The 20014-nt window shown below is 50.6% G+C and overlaps 1 protein-coding gene across 5 annotated transcripts in view; it reads right to left on the reverse strand.

Moving 5' to 3' along the window:
- Positions 1-1267: 1267 nt before the first annotated feature.
- Unk (unk zinc finger) overlaps positions 1268-20014 on the reverse strand; it is a 54382-nt gene continuing 35635 nt past the window's right edge. The window contains exons 2-16 of one of the 5 annotated variants that reach the window (XM_063241877.1): positions 16865-17074; positions 15381-15557; positions 15123-15253; positions 14442-14577; positions 13760-13877; positions 12507-12591; positions 9876-10018; positions 9321-9521; positions 8675-8740; positions 8137-8311; positions 6207-6308; positions 5923-6111; positions 4411-4592; positions 3570-3840; positions 1268-2811 (exon numbers count right to left, since the gene is read on the reverse strand). In XM_063241877.1, coding sequence (XP_063097947.1) covers positions 2777-2811; positions 3570-3840; positions 4411-4592; positions 5923-6111; positions 6207-6308; positions 8137-8311; positions 8675-8740; positions 9321-9521; positions 9876-10018; positions 12507-12591; positions 13760-13877; positions 14442-14577; positions 15123-15253; positions 15381-15557; positions 16865-17074 — 2221 coding nt within the window. In that variant the 3' untranslated portion in view covers positions 1268-2776. Of the gene's footprint in view, positions 3841-4410; positions 4593-5922; positions 6112-6206; positions 6309-8136; positions 8312-8674; positions 8741-9320; positions 9522-9875; positions 10019-12506; positions 12592-13759; positions 13878-14441; positions 14578-15122; positions 15254-15380; positions 15558-16864; positions 17075-20014 lie in introns of all 5 variants that reach the window. The other 4 variants (XM_003461423.5, XM_063241875.1, XM_004999608.4 and 1 more) reach the window with 4 other exon arrangements.

The raw sequence follows: 20014 nt of genomic DNA on the forward strand, positions 1-20014 counted from the left end.
GGGTCATCAATTCCCACTGGGGTTGGGGACCAGGTGGCTGGCTCTGGAACTGGGGGTACCCTGAGGCAAAAGGGAAATTTAAACAAGATGAGGTGCCTGCTGCCCTGTGGGACAAGAGTGGCTATTACCAGAGGACAGGAGAGAGGGTGGTCTGGCTGTGTCTGTTGAGAATGCTTCCTCCTTCCTTGGACAGTTCCTGCCAGCTGGAAATCTCTCTTTTTTTTTTTTTTTTTTTTTGTTTTTGGACTTGAACTTGTGCTTGCGAGGCAGATACTTGTGCTGCTAAGTTACATCCCTGGCACCACCTAAATATTTTCTTAGCACAAATGTTTTTAAAAATCCATGTACCTCTTTGAAAGTCTTCTGTTGGCCTAAGGTGGGCACTGGAAGGCTTGTCAGGTCATTTAGCCTTTTCTATAGCCAGAAAGAGACCATGAGCTTACCCCATGTGGTACCCCCCAAGTTGTAAGCAGAGAGGTGGGTACGGGATATCTTGCCAGAGGCCCAGGATAGAAGAGTGGGTATGAACAGTGTTCAGCCATGGGCTCTGAGCAGGCCACCTGATATGCAGCAGGCTATCAGTCACTGTGGTCTTTGGCAGGGCTGCCCTGTGACTGAGCGCCTGCCCTGGACAGCAGGGGCATGGCCCTGCCTGTGAGTACCCTGTACACTGGGAAGCACCTGGTCTTTCTGGCTGCAATCCTGGTGGAGTCACTTAACTTCAGTCTACATAAGCAGCTGGAGAGGGGAGGGGTACAGCTCTGGCTGAGGCCCTGCAGGGCCATTTGCTAGGGGTGTTTCTTTCATTCCAGCACATAGCCCAGTAGAAGGCAGGGCAAGGTGAAGCAGGAAACTTCCATACCATCCTCCTCCTCTTTTTTTTTCTTTTTTATCGGTACCAGGGATCGAACTCACAACTATACACCTGCAAGGCAGGGGCTTATGCCACTGAGCTAAACCCCCAGCCCCTGTCTCTTTATGCCTTAATGCAAACCATCCCTATGGGAAGGCCCTGTCTGTTCCCGTAAGAAGGAAAGGGCTTTACCACTCACAGCTGAAGACAGACCTCTAAACAAAAGTCACAGGGCCTAGGAGGTTAGTGTCCAAGGCTAATGCTCCAACAGGTGCAGGTCAGAGGGCACATGAGCTGCTTCTGGGCCCAGGCCACTGCAGTTAAGCAGTCTGTGGTGGAGGCAGGGCGCCTGTCCACCTCCCAGTCTGCAAGGCTCCCTTGGGGGCCCACCTACTATATAAATGCACTGCCAAAGCAAGTTCATGGTTTATTTCCAATAGGTTTGTTCTATTGATTTTTGCATTTTTGTAAAAAAGAAGTTTTCACTTGATTCACTGAAAGCCCTTTCGTGCTGAGCCCAAAAGGGGGATGGGCCAGGGCAGACCCTTCGAAGCCCTCTCAGGCCCACCTAGCCCCAGTGCAGGGAGTGAGGTTGCATCCTTCAGCCTGCATCACCCTCCCATCCCTGCTGCATCTCTCTGTATAGAACAATTTTTAAAATTGAGCTAAGACACAATGTACATCAGACAGGCACACACACACATGCACACAGGCGTCTGCCCAGTACGGGCAGGACGACAGCTGCACCCAGAGAGTACCAAGGAATGCATATGGAGCCCTCCTGCCAAGGAGGGCAGGGCCTGTGCCCACCTTGGTCCTCAGGCCACACCCCTCCCCAACAATTGCCCTGCTAGCTGCCAGAGGGAAGGGTGGACGACACCGTGGCCACACCAGAAAGGGGATGGGCAGGGAAGGGCAGTGTCGGCCTGGTAGGTATCCCTGGGGCCAGAAGGCTGTTCTGGGGAATCCAGGAGGGAAAAACTGAGGGGGACCCAGGCCTCAAGAACCTGAGGGATACAACAGGACCTTGCCCCTCCAGGGACTCCGAGGGTCCAGGTGCAGGAGTGGGCTTCAGCCCGCCAGCCCCTGCAATTGTCATTAAGACTAAACCCAGGTTTGGTAAGCCCAGGAGCTGGGCTGGCTTAGAACTCCAGTACAGCCTCAGGCCTCCCTGAGGCCCCCCACTGCTGGGAGGAAGGTATGCTGGGGGGCACCTGGGTCTTCCACAGCTTCCTGCAGGCCCCAGGCTGGAGAGGCAGAGGGCATAGGCCCTGCCCTAAAGGCTTCTCTCCCCTCAGCCACCTCTAGCTTCCCAACCACCCCCCCCTCAGGCCCCATCAAAAAGTTAAAAATAGTTAGTTCCTACATAAAAAAAGAGACAGAAACATTCTCTGCCAAGGCCAGTGGGAGAAGGAAGGACTTTGTGTCTGAGTAGGGAGCGGGCAAGGGAGGACTGCAAAATAGTCTTTTCTTTAAAAAGTGCTTGGTAAGTCTGTTTTAAAGTGTGTGTCTATATCTATGTACAGATATACACACAGACACTGTGCACACGCTGGCCACCACGCACACCTGAACACAAATGTATACATGTACATAATCATATACATATACATACATACATTATATATATATATATGTGTGTGTGTGTGTGTATATATATATATATATATACACACATATATATGTATATACATATATATATATAAAATATACATATATATGTATATACATATATATATATAAAATATACTTTTAAAAGTCCTAGATGAGAGGTCTGGGCCTGGCGGGCCAGTCCTGTAGTGTCACGACTGGAGGGCATGGGCCCGACTGGGCTGACAGACAGGGCACTCACTGCCTTCAGCACAGAGCTCACACAGCACAGCATGTTGGCACGGCAGCACTGCCCGAGTCTGTTCCTGACACTTAAGGCATTTCACCGACTGCATGTGGAAAACAGCCTGCAGGAAAAGGGATAGAGTGGTCACAAGTGCGGTTTCTGCTGCTAGCTTGGCACACCAAGGGAGCATGGAGCTCCCAATTCTCACTTCACCTCCCCAGGAAGAAACTGACACACAGAAATCAACAGTGTGCTCCAGGACCCTGCTAGCAGAGGGCAGTGTCAGGATCCAGCCTGGGGGGTTCAGGCCCCTGACCCCTGTTCTCCCCAGCAATAGCCTGGTGGTAACACCAGGTGGGGCAGTGTGCTGGCTGCAGGTTCCCATCTGTCAGGGCTTTATCTGGTACCTTTGTTAAGACCTGTTTCATTTAATCTTGTAGTGACCTTAGGTCCCCAGGTGAGAAAAGTGAGGCACGGAGAGGGACTATCACATGCCAAGGGGCCTGGCTGTCTAGTAAAGAGAGAAATGCTCCTTCCACAAGTCATATACTACCCTGGGGGCCCACAGGGAACCTGGAATGCAGACGGGGAAGCCTCAGTACCTGAGCCAGTCTGGAATGTGTGCAGGCGTGTAGACAGAGCTACACAGGGCCCAGGCACATCAATAAGCTTAGGTCAAGGGCACAAGGAGTGGGTGCTGCGGCTCCTGCCTCCCAAGGGGCCTGTCTTCCTCACCCTCTCCCAGCAGACTGGCATGGTGAATGCTGGTCCAGTGGTAGGCAGAGCTCTCAGGAGTACAGCTGCCCCCAGAGCAGCCTGGGTTGGGTCTGGTCAGGGTCTGAGTGCTGGGTGAGGTTAACACGCCCAGTGCAACCTGACCTTCGGGGCTGACCTTGTCCACTTGCTCCAGGTGGGCCCGCAGCTGTTTCTGGAGGGAGTAGAGGGTGGAGAGTGAGAGTGCCTCCAGGTCGGAAAAGGTGGGCAGGGCCTGGGAATCAGACCCTGCGTGGAGCCGCTCCAGCTCTTCTTGGAGCTTCTTCACCCGCACCTCCAATGCATCCCGTTGCTCCCGGGCCAGCTCACACTCCGCACCTGCAGCACTGGCCCTTTCACTGGCCTCCTCTGCCTCCTTCTTCCAGGCATCACAAGCCTGTGGGCCCAACACACAGTGCCTCATCACAATGACCCCCTGTCCCCCCAGAGCGCATCTCTAGGAACCTGTGTAGGCTAAGCTGGCTGTGGAACTGCTGGGAAGCTGGGTTGGCGACGGTCTGGGGAGGGGACAGGGAAGAGGCTGATGCTGCCTGCAGAGTGGAGAGGTCTCAGGACCTACAGAAGACCCCCGCTCTGTGAACAAGGAAGAGGAAGGGTCTAATTACATCTTGGCTAGCACCCCCAGGGGCAGCTGAGTGATGGCTAGACAGAGTCAGTCCATCTTAGAACCTAGAACCTGCAACCTGGAAAGTGGGGACATCAAGAGAAGGTGGACCTGCAGTTAGGGCTACAACAAGCATCTTCTGGAGGGAGCTCCAGGCCTGTGACACCAGCTGCCCCAGTATCCCAACTGGCAAGGCCAGTCCTCCCACAGGGAAGAAGGCAAACAAAGGCTTCTGCTCTGTTCTTTAAGCCCCTACTTGCCTCCCCATGCCACTCTGGATAGGATAGGCATGGACTGGGTGCCACCAGGTGCCAGGGATACCATGGGCGTGGTGCCCTGTACCTGCTTGGCCTGTTTCCAGGACTCCTCCCACCGCTTGATGGTGCCATTGGCTTCCTCAAGCTCCTGACGTAACCGTGCCAGCTCAGCAGCCCCAGGCCCTGAGAGGAAGGCAGGGGAGGTGCCTGGGGAGAAGCTTCCAGAGGCAAAATGTTCCCAGATGCTGCTGTTCATTCCATTCAGACCTGTGTGGAGGTGGGGTAGGGAACATCAACTGTTCAGGACCCGCGGCTTTCCTGGAGCTGGCTGCCCATGGAGCAGATGTTTGAGGACTCATGAGGCTGGAGCATTCTGCAGGGACATTCTGGATGTTCCCTGGGCTGAGCTGGACATAAACTTGTCACATGCTAATTAGCAGCTGCCACTGAAAGTTATTCCTACGTGTAAAATAAAGTTCTCATTTCTGGCCTCAGAGGAGGACTCAGAAGTACTTCATGGGAGAATAGCCCGAAGGCTCCTGCTGGTGGCAATTTGTGACAGTGACTTCACAGTTCAGCTGTGAAGCCTGACTGGAAGAAGCAGAAGCAAAGTCATAGGCCAGCCCTTCACACATAGGATGGCTGAAGTGGGAGGAGCTAGGGAGCTCTGGGCAGCCCCGCACCATGTCCTAAAGATGAGGACACTGAATACGCTAAGAGTCACAACGATGAGGGACAGGAGCAGGTTCCACATGGGTGCTTGATGCCAAAGGCTTTTTTCACAAGCAAAGCTGCCTATCCTCCTGCTCACATAGTCAGTAGTGAGGTACACCTCTCCGGCCTCCAGGGCACCTGGTCAAAACTTCAGCTTAGTTCCTGTCTGATCGGGAGGCCTAGCATCCTCAGTCTTTTTAGCCTCTGAATAGCGGCTGTAGAGGCAACTGCTGCTCACTGAGAGGCTGCGCCAAATGCTTTGTACCTTCACTACCTCAAGGACACTACCCCAGCTCCCATGAGAAGATGAGCCCCTGGCTGTGGTGTTAGAGCCTGGAGGTCTCATGTAGGGACCACTGGGATCCCAGCCCCCACTGTTCTAATGCTGGGCTAGGCAACCAGTCTTCTGGGCTCGATTTGGGTTATCTATCTGGTGGCTTTGCCTGCCAGAAGGAGTACCCCAGGCCTGGAGTGGGTCTGTACCAACTTCCCCCACCCTGGTTTGTGTGCACAGCCTCTTGGAGTCCTGGGTGACTGTACCAGATTTTACTTTATTTTTGGGTGTCAGGGATGGAGCCTTGTGCATGCTAGGCAATCACTCGCCTATTAAGGAGCTGTCCCTCTCCCCAACTGGGCTCAAACTGCACTGAAGACAATCTCCAGACCTGGGCAGCTCTTGAGACCACCACTTCTTTCTGCCCTGACCTGTCCTAGCACTTCCTTATGGTGTTTCATTTCACCCCACCACAGCGCCCACTTCATGTATAGGAAACAGGCAGTGAGGCCCAGTTCTTGGTCGAGTCACAAAGGCAGGGGTGGCGGAGTCTCCCAGCCCAAAGTCTAACCTCTATCCCAGGTTCCCTCCCCAGTCTCCCCTTCTTACCCAAGGATCCATGTGATGCTGAGGTGCCCAAAAATGTGTTTTCTGATTGGCTCAGGTGGCCCTGAGGCTGCTGTAGGAAGTGTGAAGAGAGGCTGACAGGAGGAGATGGGGAAGCTGAGTGAAAGGAGGCAGAGCTGCCCAAGGAGCCAGGGATGTTCACAGGTGCAGAGCTCTGCAGCAAGCTGCCGCCTGCAAGAGGTCCCAAAGGGAACTGGTGAGGCCAAGCAAGCCCCCCCGCAACAGAGAGCACCCCCCGAGCCACCCTGTCCACCCCTGCCTAATACCAATTGTGATGCTGCCGGGATGGGGCACTGTGCTGTTATCAAAAGTTTTCTCCAGGGCAGCCACCCCGAACTCATTCAGGTCCAGGTCATCCAAGGCAGACTCTAGGCACAGAGAGATACAGATGTGGGCTTCCCCTAGCCACAGCTCTGGGCTCCAGGGCTCCCATGACTCTCATCTTCTGCCCCACTGCACCTCTGCTTGGGTGCTCCCTCTGCCGCACTGATCCTGTAAGCTGTCTGCCTAGTTCAAGCCAAGTATCTCTCCTTCCTGAGGCTGCCTCGGATACCCCAGATAGAATCAGGTTTCAATCCGTTTGCCTGACGGAGGTGTTGTAGGCTATCTCACCCTGAGTTTGCTGGGAGTGGGCAGGTCACTCCGGCCTCTGTGGTCAGTGCATACTGGATCCTTGACAAATGCGATGCCCCCCTGAACTGACCGGGGTAGGGGGCCAGGAGCAGGAACAGATCCCAATCCCACATCACAATCTGTCTCCTTAGAGGGCCTGCCTTAGCATTAGGCATGAAGTAGGAAGTCATAAATGAGTCCTAAAAGAAATGGGCACTGACACTGTGATGCTGGGAATTGAACCCAGGGCCTCCCATATGCTAAGCATGTACTCTGTCCCTGAGAGCCCTGGGACCCCGATTCCTAGTACAGAGCACTCTGAGGACAGTTGTGTAGGATGCTCACTGCACAAGGACACCTAGTAACAGAATGAATGGGGTAGGACTCCAAATCTTGGAGTGAGACTGTAATTATGAAGACTGGAATCATATGGAAGAGTTCCCAGAGCTAGTCTTTTTCCCTCTAGGGCTAGTCTTGACTTTATACTTTGTGTTTCTTGTTTCCTTATTTTTTAAGCTTTTTTTTTTTTTTTTGAGACAAGGTCTCGCTATGCAATTCAGGCTGGCCTGGAGCTCACTTTGTAGCCCAGGCTAGTCTCAAACTTGCAACAATCCTCCTGCCTCAGCCTCCTAAGTGCTGAGCCTGTAAGCGTGAGCCACCACACCCGGTTTTATTTTTTAAGCTTTTTAGTGGTATTGGGGATTGAACCCTGGCCCCTTGCACTGGGGTACATCCTCAAATCCCCTCTTTCTGTTCTTCTGTTTTGAGATTGGGTCTCACTAAGTTACCAAATTACCAAGGCTGAGCTTCCATTTGTAGTCCTCTTGCCTCAGCTTCCCAAAGTGCAAGGATTATAGACACATGCCACCATGCCCATCTGGTTGTTTTACTGTTTGTTCATTTTCTTCACTCATAGGGTTGTACCTTGGACTTTACAGTAAGCTACATCCTTTCCTCACCCCTTTTTTGGAGAGGTCTTGTAGTGAGGTATGGTAGCACACTCCTATAATTCTAACACTCTAGGAGACTGAAAGCAGGAGGATCCTGAGTTCAAAACCTGCCCAGACTACACAGTAAGACTTTGTCTCAAAAAAACAAAACAGCAAGGGCTGGGGATTTAGCTCAGCGGCAAAAGCACCTGCCTTGCAAGCAGTTCGATCCCCGGTACCAATAAAAATGAAAAAGACAAAAAAAACCCCACCAGGTGTGGTGGCACATGTAATTCCAGAACTGGGAGGTTGAGGCAGGATTGCCATGAGTTCAAGGCCAGCCTAGGGTACATAATGAATTCACAGCTACCCTGAACTACACAGGGAGACCTTGTCTCAAAAAATCCAAAACAAAACAGATGTCAGAGACAGGATCTCGCTAAATTGCCCAGACTGGGCTCAGACTTGCAATTTTCATGCCTCAGCCTCCTGAGCAGCTGAGAGATTACAGGTTTGCAATCCATCTATTCTCCTTTAGCTCAAAGAGCCCACAGTGCCTACTCTAAAGTGGTACACTGATCGGCATCTATGTCACAGGCCTGGTGTCCCTGCCTCCAGGCCCGATCCCAGGTTCACACATGCCTACCCTGATTACCTATGACCGACTCTACCGTGTCGCTGGTGGGATAGAAGGGAAGAGCATTTGCGTTCATGCCGGGGGTGCTGCTGGTGCCTGCAGGGCTGGGGGGAGTAGCTGCCAGGCTGGAGGTAATACTGGAAGAGATGCTTGAGGTCAGGGGGCTTCCCACAGGGAGGATTCCCAGCACGTCCTGCAATGAAAGTTAGGAGAGGCAATGGGTGGCCTGCCTGAGGAGTCATGGCTAGAAGCTAGGGGACAGGCTGATGAAGACCAGAGATGGGGATTAGGCCATGGGCCACTCCAGCCCTATGCTGAGACCCAGAAAGCCACTTGCCCCTACCAGTGCAGTGGGGAAAGGGAGTGGTGTGGTGGTCCCTGGCAGTGTGATGCTGTCCAAACACCTCTGACTGACATGTGAGCTCCCAGGCCTAATCCCCACCCTTTGGATCTAGTCAACTTAGTCAACCCCCAGCTCCCTACAGCCTGCTGAGGTTCCGGGCCTGTCCTGCATGACAGATGCCAGGATGGAAGCAAGAAACCAAGAGCTCTGTACCTGTTTAGGCTGAAGCAGAGGCTGCTCTTGACTCCTGGGCTCCAGTGAGTGGGGCTTTAGTTTGGTCTGAGAGAGAGAAGTTAGGAAGGAGGTGAGTGTAGTGCTAGGTAACTCCTAATGCAGGAATCCACCTGGCTCTGCCACAGACCACCCTGGCTGAGGGACCAGGAAGCAGATGGTGACAGACACTGTCAACTGTCATGCAACCCCCACCCGCCACTCCTTCCCCCTACTCTAAGCAGGGAGCTGCTCCTCTCTTCCAGATAACCCTATGCCTCAGATAAGCCCAGATTTCTCTCCATGCCCAATCAGGGGCCTCTGTCCTGCTCACCTAGACCTTGTCATTCCATCAAGGCAACAGAGGGAAGACAAAGAACTGCATTCTGATGGGAATACTGGTCTGCTACTGACTGGCTCTGTGGCCTTTGGGAAGCTGTGCAGTCTCTTGAGCCTTCCTGTCCTCAGCCAGGAAACAGGACAACATTACTCACTGCTCAGTCCTACAGAGGCCAAGGACAAGGAGTCCCGGCTCCCAGGAGGACCTTTCACAGCAGGACCAGGCCTTTCCTCTAAGCTCCTCTCACCTCATGCAGAAGGGGCAGCTCACTGGGCTTAGGTAGTCTCTGAAGCGCTGCTCATCCCTTACCTGGCATTTGAAATTTTTCAGGTACTCAGCTCCCACCTGATCTTCCCTCTCGAAGCCAGGGGCCTTCTTATAGCTGCCAGGGGCAAGGCTGGATTCCCCAGGGAAGACCAGGCCCTCCAGGTTTGTAGGCTTCCTGCTGGGGCCTGGTGGGGAGCCACAGAGGTTGGATGGGCTGCCCAGGCTGCTGCTCCTGCAGAGGAGCTGCAGGAAAGAATGGGACCTGGTGAGCATGACACAAGCTGGGGCCTGGCCCACTCTCCATCCCTGCCTCAAAAGGAGTTTTCAAAAAGGAGCCTGATTCCATTTTCAAATATCACTGGGGAACAGCAAGGACCCTGAGCCTTCTTCGGGTTTGGCAGGGAGGTAAAAGAGAAGGGTCTGTCCCAGGATGATCAACATGGGACCTGAAGAGACAACTCTGCCCCAAATATGACACAGGATATCCCTGGGGCAGGAAAGGCAAAACCCTTTAGCTTAAGGACAAACACCAGGGCTTCTCCCCAAACACAGGCTGAGGGGTCTGGGGTACACCCACTCCCCAGGACAGGCACGTACAGCACTGAGGTCAGGGGCATGCGGGCTGGAGGGGCTCACAGGCACCGAGTCTCCGGCAGCAGATGGCATGTACAAGACGGGACCTGGCTGGGTGGGGCTCGATACAGTTGAGGAAGACTGCAGGTCGTCACTTAGGGGTGGCTCTGCAAGAGGGGTGCAGGGTCAGCCAGCTTAGTGCCTCTAAAAATGTTCCTGGCTATCTTTCAAAGGAGACCATGTACCCCCAGAACTTAACAAGAAGGTTCCCACATTATTTCAATTGACACTGCATGCTATGTACTTACTATGTGCCAGTACTTTGCATTAACTGTGAATCTCAACGGGGATGAAAAAACACACATCATGGACTTTATTCTTATCTTTTTTTTTTTTTTGTGGTATTGGGCATTGAATCCAAGGCCTTCTAAGCTACATTCCCAGCCATTAAAATTTTTTGAGATTGATTCCATGAAGTTGCTAATTGCATAGACTGGGCTCAAACTTCCAATGCTCCTGCCTCAGTCTTTTAGAGTGCTATGGCTTCCATTGTACAGAGAAGAAAAACAAAGGCTGAGTCAGGAGGGATGCACAGGCCTATAAATCCAGCACTTGGGAGGCTGAGGCAAGAGGATTACTGCAGGTTCAAGGCCAGCCAGAGCTACATAGTGAGTTCAAGGCCAGCCTGAACTACACAGAAAAACAAGAACAAGGTTCAGAAAAGTCAGTTAAATCTTCTAAGGTTAGCTGGGCATGATGGCATACACCTGTAACCCCAGCACTCAAGAGACTGAGGCAGGAGGATCACCATGAGTTTGAGGCCACACTGAACTATACAGAGAGCCTCAACCTCAAAAAAACAAAAATCCAAAAATAAAAAAAATAAAAATAAAAAACCTACCAAGGTGACAGAACTGACAGACAGGACGGAACTTGGAGCTGGTTCTATCCAACTCCACAGCCTGAGCTACTTTAATCACTGCTCTGTGCTGTCTCAGCCAGATGGTCCCAGTGCCTCCTGCAGGGCTATCTCTGTACCCTGGGTATACTTCCTGTTCCAAGGGCTTTGGGTTAGTTTTTGTTTGTTTATTTATTTATTTAGAGGCCTTTGGCTTATTTAATCTCAAAGATAAGACTAAGTCTGGAAACAGGTTAAGGCAGCCAGAGCAGCGGCCTACAGTGGGAACAGATGTCCACCCCAGTTTCCTGTAAGACTGAAGGGCTGGGTTTGGAGTATGACACTGAAATATGGAGTCCTGTGCTGTGCAAGTGGCTCCCAAACACTTGAAATGGGCTGGTCTGAATGGAAGGATGCTGTGGGTATTGACATATATATCAGATCTCTGAGACTTAGTATAAAGAAAGGTAAAATATAGGGGCTGGTGATTTAGCTTAGCAGCATAAGTGCCTGTCTTGCAAGCGTGCAGCCATGAGTTCGATCCCTGGTACTGATAGTTAAAAAAAAAAAAAAAAAAAGAAAGGTAAAATATCTCAGCCAGGGGTAGTGTTTCCAGATTTAGTCTTATCTTTGTTCAAGGCATGCCTACAATACACAGGGAGACCATGTCTTAAGCAAACAAACAGGTAAAATATCTTGATAATTTTTGTATGTAAAAATATGAATAACAATTTATATATATGAAACTAAAAACATAAAAAATAGGTTAATGTTATTGACTTGGTCTGGCTTTTTTTTTTTTTTTTTTTTCTGTCTTTTTCATTTTTATCGGTACCGGGGATCGAACTCTCGACCACCTGCTTGCAAGGCAGGTGCTTATGCCGCTGAGCTAAATCCCCAGCCCCTGGGATTTTTTTTTTTTTTTTTTTTTTTTTTTTTAGATAGGATCTCATTGTGTCATTCGTGTCTGGCAGGTTTGTTCTTTGTTTTTAAACACTGGGATTCGAACTCATGACCTCATGCTTGCCAGACAGGTGCTTATGCTGCTTAGCTAAATCCCCTGCCCCTCTTGTTTGTTTTTGAGGCAGGGTCCTGCTATGCAGTTCCAGCTCTTGTTTCAGCCTCCAGAGTGCTGGGATTATAGGTTTGTGCCACCACGCCTAGCCTTTTTTTTAGTATGTTACTAGAAACTTTAAAGTGATAGAGACTGCATTTTATTTATTTTTCATCTATTTATGAAAAAGCCTTAATTAGAAAGTAAGGAAAAATGGTAAGAGGCTATAACTTAGAGAATTGACAAATGTCAGGCAGGTCCTTAAGAAAGGAAAATAAGAAAAAACAGTAAAGGACTCCCTTTTGAGCAACTAGAGGGAACATATGCTGATGAAGGAGACCAGACCAGCTCCCACACTTTGTTTACATTGGAAAGCTCCACTCCAGAGGCCTGAGCAGAGTGCAGTAGGGAGGAGCTCCATGTTGCATGAGTGATGTCTGCTACTGGTGCCATGAGGTGGCTGGTGGGATCTGGCATGTTGGCTATGGAAGGCATGGTACCTTACCTTGTCTTTCCTATGAGTTCCTAACCAAGAAGGGAGACCCTGAAGTCTCTACCTCCTGACCTTGGAAACACCAGGGCATCGAGTTCAGTAGTAAAATCTACCAGCTTCAGACTAACCACTGGCCATTCCCCAGGTTATGCCTTGGCAGAGGTTAGGGGAGAGAAGAGCACACTGCCCAGGCCAATGGGAACAGCTTACGTTCTACGTGGGCAAAGGCGCAGAAAGGTCCTCGGGGACAGCTGCCTGACTGCTGCATGTCGTTGCACTTGGTGGATTTGTAGATCTGGAAGGGGCAGAGCAGAGTGGAGCTGGTCAGGCTCATTGTGAAAGTGCAGGCTACTTTTTCTTTATCAAGGGTGAGCCAGGCCTTTCTCACCTGTCCATACTTTCCACTGCACTCCCCTAAGTCTCTACCAACCTCCAATCTTTTTTTTACAGTGCTGGGATCAAACCAAGGGCCATATTTGTGGTAGACATGTGCTCTGCTACTGAGCTATCCCCCCCCGCCCCCAGTGACTTACTCAAACTACTTCTTTTTTTGGTGGGGTGTTGTTTTTTTGTTTTGTTTTTTTTTCAGTTCCAGGAATCAAACTCAGGACCTTGTGCTTGCAAGGCAGATACTTTGCCACTGAGCTATGTCCCTGGCCCTCAAACTACTTATTTCAAACTCCTGAGGAAGCCCTTTACCACTGCCACCCCTACCAACACCTTCCATTTTTGGGTCACAGATCCAACCAGCCCTCATCAAGAGGTCTGTTCTGCTCGCAGTCTTGATGGGGGCTCTGCCTCCAGTGTACCCTTTGGGCATTCAGCCAGTCAGGTAGTACATGGTTGCCCTCAATCTGAACTGGCGTGGACTGAACTTTCTGCCCTGGTGTCTGCATTCACATGGGACTGTCTCTGTTCATCTATTTCAGGAGTCCTGGCTTCCATGCAATCAGAGACAGAAGCATCTATGCCCTTTGCATACTGTATAAGACAAAGGCTCTGTCCTAGGACAGGATAGCTGGGAGGGCTTTATTTTTAAAAATTTGGTATTGGGGTGGGGTTGGGGGTATAGTTCAGTGCCATAGCACTTACCTACCATGACTGGAGGCCCTGGGTTTGATCTCCTGTACCACATACACACACAAAAATCCTAGTGTTTCTGGATTTTAAGCACCATGAGTAGCAATGCAAAATCCAAACTGGCCAGACCACTACGCCCAACATATACCCCCCTTGCCAGGTGGCTTAGGGAACTAACTAGAAGCAAAGCGTTGTGAGGGAAGATGGATTCAGAATGAGAGGTTGTACTCTGAGGGGCACAGGATACCTCTAGGCATGCTCCATCAACCTCTCTTCCAGGATGGTGCCAACATTTGCTCTTACCCTCCTTGTCTCTCTTCTTGCTTCCCAAAGAGGATATGTTAAACAATCCCACAGTCTAAGCCCCTTATCTAAGTGCCCACCTCTGGATGGAACTGCTGCTCCGTGCGTGTGTGGCAATATTGGCAGGCATCTCCATTCTCACACTTGCCAGGGTCTCCCCACTCATCCCCATGTTTGACGTTTGGACATGGAGACGACCTGGCCAAAAGAGGGGAGGGGATTGTCAGCTGGAGGCAAGAGGATGACATCAGGGCCTACAGGGTATTACCTGGATCCCTGCTCAGGGCCCTTCTCTGGTTTCCCAGCCTCATAGGGGAAGGGACCAAAATAAAAAGACTAGCTGCAGCTTGGGGACCTCACTGGGCCAGAGCTGTTTCTCTGGCTACATCACCATGGAAGACACTGTTTTGCTCCCCTTAGCCAAGCAACTAACCCACACCAGCCCATGGAGAGTTAGGCACAGACACAGCTATACTTTCCACAGCACAGCCTGGCTCTGTTCTAGCGCATATCCTATAGGATCAGAACTGAACTGACCACTGAGTCTGTCTGGTTAGAGTCCTCATCATGCAGGAGCTGGGCCATGTTCCCACCATGCAGCCATCCTGACTGGTCCCTCCCCTTATACCTGGGCCCTGTGATCCCACAATCCCCAGGGCTGGACTCCCCGTCCCCCTGAAAGCCATGGTGGGAGGATCCTCAGGCATGATCTCGTCCCTGCCATTCCTCCCTCCCATGACTGGCCTCCTAGTGCCAAAGGACCTGTATTTGTGCTTCCGGGGGCTCCGCCGCCGGTCCTTGCTGTTGTGGTAGTAGGGACAGGCATAGCCCTGGCGGCACAGCCGTGGGGGCTTCTTGCACGGCTCCGTCTTATAGTTCCCCAGCACATAAGCGGTTTCTGCACAGGAGTCCAGAGGGCAGGGTCAGGGAGTGGAGGTGGAGCATCCCAAAAACAGCAGGAGCAGAGTGACAGGAAGGCAAGGAGAAGCCACTGGGAAGGGGTCCTGGAGTGGAGGGTCTCATGAAAGCCATAAGCAGGGCCATCTCCTTACAGGTAATGGACATGCTAAGGAGGCCAAAGCCACAGCTGAGAGCCCAAGGCAGGATGTTACCCCTCACTGGCGATACAGTTCCCAGGGCTAGAAGGGCACCAGTGGAAAACACATGCATGTATACTCATAAGTGTACAAATGTACACATGTGAAAGCCTGGGGGGATTTTGGGATCACAGTGTATCTGGGAAATCTTCTCTACAAGTGTCTTTTGAATGATGGCATGAAGTGAGATGAGGGCTGGGTGTTTCCCAGATGGTGCCTTCAGTTGGAGAAAGCAGTAGGCCATTGTGAGCCAATTCCTTAGGGCAGCTACGGGCAGGAGAGGGGAGAAGGGAGAGGGGAGACATCTGACTGGAGACAGCATGGCCATTTTTGTGGCCACTTGTACCTTGCCATCGAGGCTCCTCACTGAGGATTTTTTCTATCATGGCGTGGCTCGCAGCCCCAGCCGACTGGCCCTCTATGCTGCCCTCTACTGTGGTCTGGCCATTCTGTAAGGCTTCCATGGCCTGGAGCTCCCTGGAAGGAGAGGACAGGACAGAGGGTGGGGAGGAGGCATGAGAGAGCAGAAACAGAGTGCCACTCCTTTGTTGCAGCTATCAGCAGCAGCCTCCAGGCCCCTGCCCCAGTCCAGCAACCAGCCCACCTGATGTCGTAGACAGGGGAGCGGAGGTCATGGGGTCCGTGAGCAAAAGCGCAGTGCAGGCCGTTTTTGGTACAGTTGCCTTTTGAGTCGGTCTCGTGGATGCAGATTCCAGTTTTATAGTATCGAAGGTGATACCTGCGCTCGGTGTCCCCTGTGGTCCTGTGCAGAAATGGGCACCTGCAACATGGCAGTGGAGCTCACTTAATTGTGACCATGCAGTCTGGGATGTTTCCCTCAACCCTGCCCTTCACCACTGCTGACGGGCTGTCGCCATGACTTCAGGCTGTCAACAAGAATTCAGTAATCTAGGAAAGCAGTGACAACCCCTCTGGGCACCATAGCCTCTGGCCCTGGCATTCCTGTACTGTCTGCAGGGTGGCTCCAGAGAAGCATCTAAAGGGACAATTCTGCTCAGAATGGGGTCTTCAAAGAAGCAATCAACCCCCACCAAACTTCAACACAGCCCCTCATGCGCTGAGTGCTTCAACAGGCTGGGGGAAGGGTTAGCAAGACGTGCTCTCTGAGGAGGAGCTGGTGCAAGGGTGGTTTGGCATGCTACACCTCCATAGTGCCTCCATCACCCCCTATAAGGTTGAAACAAATGACAAGCAGGGCTAGTGAATGTTTCCTCTTCAAGATGTTGCCAGGTTTGCCACTACTGTTGCCCATTTTCTCTAGAGATTTGCAGAAAAACAGAATCAGCAAATGAGGGATGTGGTGAGGCTCAGTCTTTTTTTTTTTTTTTTTTTTGATTTTTACTGGTACTAGGGATCGAACTCACGACCACAGGCTTGCAAGGCAGGCGCTTATGCCGCTGAGCTAAATCCCCAGCCCCAGAGGCTCAGTCTTTTTAAATTAAAGGTCCCCAATCTTTTTTGGCACCAGGGATCAGTTTTGTGGAAGACAATTTTTCCACAGACAGCTGTGTGCTATAAGTTTCTTTTATTAGTGTATGTTTGAGATACACAATAATTACATTCCTTAGAGTTAGCATTACCATGCAGCTCCATCTCGGGTCATAAGACACTGAGCTCTCATAAGGGGCACCCAACCTGGGTCCCCTGCATGGGCAGTTCAACAGGTTCACGTATCCATGAGAACCTAATGCCACTGCTGGTCTGCCCAGAGGCAGAGGGCAGGTGGTAACATGAGTGATGGAGACAGGTGGTAAACACAGATTAAGCTTTGCTTTCTCACCTGCTGCTCACCTCCTTTCAGGGAGGATGAAAGAAGCCCTAAGGAGACATCTTGGTTTATATTTGGTCTCTTAGAACTAAGGCTTGTTTTGAGTTTCCTTAAAGTACAGAAAGGAAAATGGACTCCACCATACTCATAAGACTGCATATTCAAGATGGTGAGGTTTGTGCCAATAGAAAGGTGAGTGGGGCTGCAGCTAGTCCCCTCCCAAAGTACCCTCTGGCTAGCTCCCTGGAGCCTGCCTGACCCAGGAGACTGGGACCCCAGGGAGCAGGATGGACACTCACTCGTCTCCCTCCGGGCAGAGGCCTGTAGCCTCGTCGTACTTGGTGCAGTAGACGTCAGGACTGTAGTTGAAGGTGCCGTCCCGACGACGGATGGACCGGCGGCGACGCTGGTTCACAAAGTGCCAGTGGAAGCAGGTATAGGGCCGATGCTGTGTGCATTTGTGTTGTACAAAAAGTGGGCACTGTTCTGTGCGGAACTCCTTCAGGTACCTGCAAAGACAGTCCATGTGGGAAGGCCAGGAATGGAGAGTGAAGTTCCTTGCTTCCCAGCATGAAGTTAGCCACTGAATCTCCTGAGGGCCATGGTCTAACGTGCCAGATTCACTATGACACTAGGAAAGGCCAGGGCTAAGGTTGGCATTCAGACTACTATCTAGGTCCCAAGCCAGCCTGAAAGGCAGGAGCCATGAGTCCAAGGGCCCTGTGCAGTCAGCTGTCTGACATAGTCAGCTGTGGAGACTATAAGGGTTGCCAGGCCAAACTACTCATCACAGGAAAAAAAAGTATCTACTGTGCCCTGGAGCTCCCTGGAAGGAGAGGACAGGACAGAGGGTGGGGAGGAGGCATCAGAGAGCAGAAACAGAGTGCCATTCCTTCGTTGCAGCTATCAGCAGCAGCCTCCAGGCCCCTGCCCCAGTTCAGCACCCAGCCCACCTCATGTCGTAGATAGGGGAGTAGAGGTCATGGGGTCCGTGAGCAAAAGTGCAGTGCAGACTACACAAGAGTAGCCTCTCTTAAAGTCTGCAAGTCCCTAAAGGCTTCCCTTGTCCCCATGAGCAGGGATGGCACTGAGTGCTAAAGAGAGAAATCTACAGACAAGCACTTAAGGGGGCCAGTGCTTTGGGGCTGAAAGCCATTGCATTAGGTATTTGTCTGGTGTACAATTGACTCTCTGTCCCAGAGACATCTGCTAGTACTACCTGGGCAGGGGTTTAGGAATGAGTTCACAGAGACCCATTTCCAAGCTTAGCCAAGTGACCTAGTACATGTGCCATGGGGGTCGTTTGTATCACTGAAAGCACTGAAAAGGTTAGCCATCACTGGTGTAAGCTGTCCCTAGCAGTCTCACAAAAGGACTTGCAGCAGCTGTGGTGTACAGTGTCCAGGCCTCTCTCCTTTTCCTGCATGTAATAGCCAATGCACCCTCTAACATCCTCTTCCACATACTAAACCAGAGAGGTCCAGGTCCACATACTCCCTGACAGAACACACTACCTTTCTGTGTCCAGGGTGGAACTCATAGACAGAAGGGACCTGCCAGGGGGATGGGTAATCAACAGTTATTTTTATTTATTTTTCTAAGGCTAACACTGCAGGCAACAAATGGTTGCAGAAGGCTCAGAAGTTGTGTCTAGAAGGGTGTGTAACAGAGGCAATCTGATCTGAAGGGCACAGGAAAAAAGACTCCTGCCCACCTCCCTTCAGTCTTATTACTTTAGCTGTAAAGAAGGGTAGGGAGGCAGGCCAAAGGCTAGGACAGATCCAACAGCCCTTCTCTACTACTAATGCAAAGTACTAAAAAAATCTTTCCAGTCCTAAAATGCAGTGGAGTGTCTGAGTGTGTGGAGAGGGACGGGGGTGGTGGTGGTGGTGGTATAGTACACCATGCACCCTAGGGAGCACAGATGAAGCATTAAAGGGAAGTGAAGGCTCCAGTCCTAAGCAGTCCTAAGCAATGGTGACCCTCAGAAGGAGTAGGTTGTTGTCTTTAGAAAGCTTGTATTTTTTTTTTTAATCGGTACTGGGGATCAAACTCACTGCCTGCTTGCAAGGCAGGTGCTTATGCTGCTGAGCTAAATTCCCAGTGAAGCTCATATTTTCTTTCTTTTTTTTTTAAAATCAGTACCGGGGATCGAACTCACGACTGCTTGCTTGCAAGGCAGGTACTTATGCTGCTGAGCTAAATACCCAGCCCCAAAGCTCATATTTTCATGAAAGACACACACAAAGAACAGAGTTAACCACAGGTGGAAGGGGTTACCAAGAGGTTTGCTCAGAATACCTTAGAAACCCAAAAGGATTCTTTTTTTTTTTTTTAATCAGTACCGGGGATCAAACTCACGACTACCTGCTTGCAAGGCAGGCGCTTATGCCTCTGAGCTAAATCCCCAGCCCCATGTGCCAATGAATGAAGAGTTTGGGGAAGGGTGTTTTACACAAAGGAAATATACAGGCTCAGAAACAAAGACTGTCTACTCCTAAGCCTCTGTGAGATGTGAGTGGAGAACTGGAAAAAAAAGAGATGCAGAGTACATGAGGCAAATTTCAGGGCTATTAGGAATGTATCAGCTCTGGACCCCAGGCACATTAGAAATTTAGGAGGCTCCCTATGACCTGATATTCTTCTGGTTCTTTTGGCATTTGAACAACAGGTCTTTCTTCCTGGCTATAGTTAAAGAGAAAAGCCATGCCCTCATGCTGCATTGAAGTACTGAGCTCAGTCACTGAGCTGAGGCACCCATTCTGCAAACTACTAAGCCAATACTCCTCTCCTGAGGAGAACGTATTCTTCCTGCCTCTTAAGTAGGAAATAGGAAGAAGAGGAATATTCATGAAGGGAGGAAGCTGAGCCTGAAGAGTCAGGAACAGAGACATAAGGAGTGCTTAGGACTGTAAAATGAAACACAGGACACCTGCTAAACTGGGCTTTCAGCTAAACAATGAATTACTGTCTAGCATTAACACATTTACAATGAGACTGTGATTCATGTCTTGATTCCAGGAGGCACTGATTTGAAATTGCTTCAATAGTCTGATGTTACATGGTTAATCTGTATATGTTTTTTTGTTAATGCAAAACACTAAAACAAAAAGTCATTGTTTCGTGTTGTTTTTTTTTCTTTATAGACAAGATCTTGCTCTGTGACTCAGGCTGGCCTCAAACCTGCAATGATCCGCTAGTCTCAGCTTCTTGAGTGCTGGGGTTATAGGCATGCACCATCAAGACCAGGAAAAAGTCACTGTTATTTCACGGCTACATTATTATTAAGCTCAGTGATATATTTTTATTTTATTATTCCTTTGTTGTTGCTTTCTTGGTAGAATCCATTTATACTTTTTTTTTTTAATCGGTACTGGGGATCGAACTCACAACCGCCTGCTTGCAAGGCAGGTGCTTATTCCCAAGGAATAGAATGGAGAAAAGAAAAG

The sequence above is a fragment of the Cavia porcellus genome, unplaced genomic scaffold (assembly GCF_034190915.1).
Source record: "Cavia porcellus strain 051 isolate PalLab524CR breed Dunkin Hartley unplaced genomic scaffold, mCavPor4.1 scaffold_32, whole genome shotgun sequence".
NCBI lineage: Eukaryota > Metazoa > Chordata > Mammalia > Rodentia > Caviidae > Cavia > Cavia porcellus.